This window comes from Aplysia californica, unplaced genomic scaffold, assembly GCF_000002075.1.
Source record: "Aplysia californica isolate F4 #8 unplaced genomic scaffold, AplCal3.0 scaffold00622, whole genome shotgun sequence".
In the NCBI taxonomy this organism is placed as follows: Eukaryota; Metazoa; Mollusca; class Gastropoda; order Aplysiida; family Aplysiidae; genus Aplysia; species Aplysia californica.
This window is the reverse complement of record NW_004797892.1, coordinates 245375-246965: the sequence shown is the minus strand read 5'-3', so window position 1 is coordinate 246965 and position 1591 is coordinate 245375. Positions and strand designations below refer to the sequence as shown.

General features: G+C 36.2%; 1 protein-coding gene across 1 annotated transcript in view; it reads left to right on the top strand.

Moving 5' to 3' along the window:
• LOC101859360 (TNF receptor-associated factor 4) overlaps positions 1-1591 on the top strand; it is a gene marked incomplete in the record, with an annotated part of 76255 nt that overhangs the window by 69129 nt on the left and 5535 nt on the right. Inside the window, 2 exon segments of the mRNA XM_005107687.3 lie at positions 629-680; positions 1262-1366. Of these exon segments, the coding sequence (XP_005107744.2) occupies positions 629-680; positions 1262-1366 (157 nt within the window).

The window sequence follows — 1591 nt, the reverse complement described above, 5'->3', positions numbered from 1 at the left end:
TTCTTCTTCTTCTTCTTCTTCTTCTTCTTCTTCTTCTTCTTCTTCTTCTTCTTGTCGCTTTCGTCGTTTTCGACACCGTCGATACTATTGTACTATTTGTTGTTCTTGTTGTTGCTGTTGTTGATGTTGTTGATATATTCATCGTAGCCATTGTCGTTGCTGTCATCGTTGTTTCGCCCTTGCTTTCATCCGTGCAGCGTTTGCCGATCAGTTGTTTGCTCATATTATTTTTTAAACAATGACATTGGACAATAATGCCTCAATTATGGAGTATGTTGTAACGATAAATAATTATCGAAAAATACTTAATCTCAAAATCATGGAAACCTGGCTCTGTCGTGCTCGTAGGAATATTGAATGAACCTTCATTTACTTTTTGAGGTAGGAAGTGTATTTTTTGTGGGGTGGGAGTTCGAATGCCACAGGAGATTTTTAAAAAGCACTAAAAATGTCAAAATACAGTTCTAGTGGCTAGGACGAGCCAATTGAAATGGTTAAAAATTCAAGATTTTTAAACACTTAAACAAGCAAACAACCAATTTACCAACCAACCAACCAACCACCGATGAAAAGACCAACCAACCGATTGACAAAAAATTAGTGTGTCTGTCTCTTTTTCTATTTACAGTGGTGGAGTCTTCAAATGTCCAGAGGATGACAAACCACTAGACTATGCCAAGGTGAGTAATAAGTTGCCTAATTGGTAAATTAAATATAATAGGCGCCAATTTGAATGTTTTTCCTTTCATGTGTTTCTGTGTGTGTGTGTGTGTGTGTGTGTGTGTGTGTGTGTGTGTGTGTGTGTGTGAAACGTCTTTTAAACTGAAAAAAAACCCTTCCAGGGCACTAGGGCACCCAGCATTAGTTCAGTTGGTATCACAGTGGTAGTCCCCAACGAGATTTTCTTCAACTTGGGTTTTTTAAATTTTTATTTGGTTTTTCATAAACGTACATTTGTCCTACCCGAAATGTGAGTTAAATTGGAGGCCCTACATCTTGAATGACCTCTGAGTTTTGAAGCAGAGCGAACAGAAGCAATACAATAAAACCTCTCTTCTTTTTTTTTGTTGCTTTTAAATATAACCTTTTTCCCCCTTTAAAATTGAACCCTTTTTTCCCTTTCTTTTTTAGATAAACCTTTTAGGGGCTTTTATGTAAAACCTTTTTTTCTATATTGCTAAATAGAACCACGTCTCTTTTTTGCTTAAAATAGAATCTCTATTATTATTTTTTAAAAAAATAGAACCTCTCATTTTTCCAGCTTTACCCGGACTCTGAGGTGCAGACAGAAATCATGAACTCTGTGATCCGCTGTACCTACCACAAAGACGGCTGTCGGTGGACGGACAAACTGCACAACTTGCCGGTGAGTCAACTTGTCATTTCTTCAGATGTAAGACTATTAAGACCAACATTTTATTCTTTAAAATATATTGCAGTTTCATATTTGTGGCATCGGTGGCAGGTATGTGTTCACAAATATTTTGTCTAAATTCAAATTCTTAATGTTGGGAAAAGCAAGGTGTAAAAATCTATAATGCAGGTTCAATTAAATTTTTTTTTAAAAGCACTGTCTCACCTTTTTGCCGTC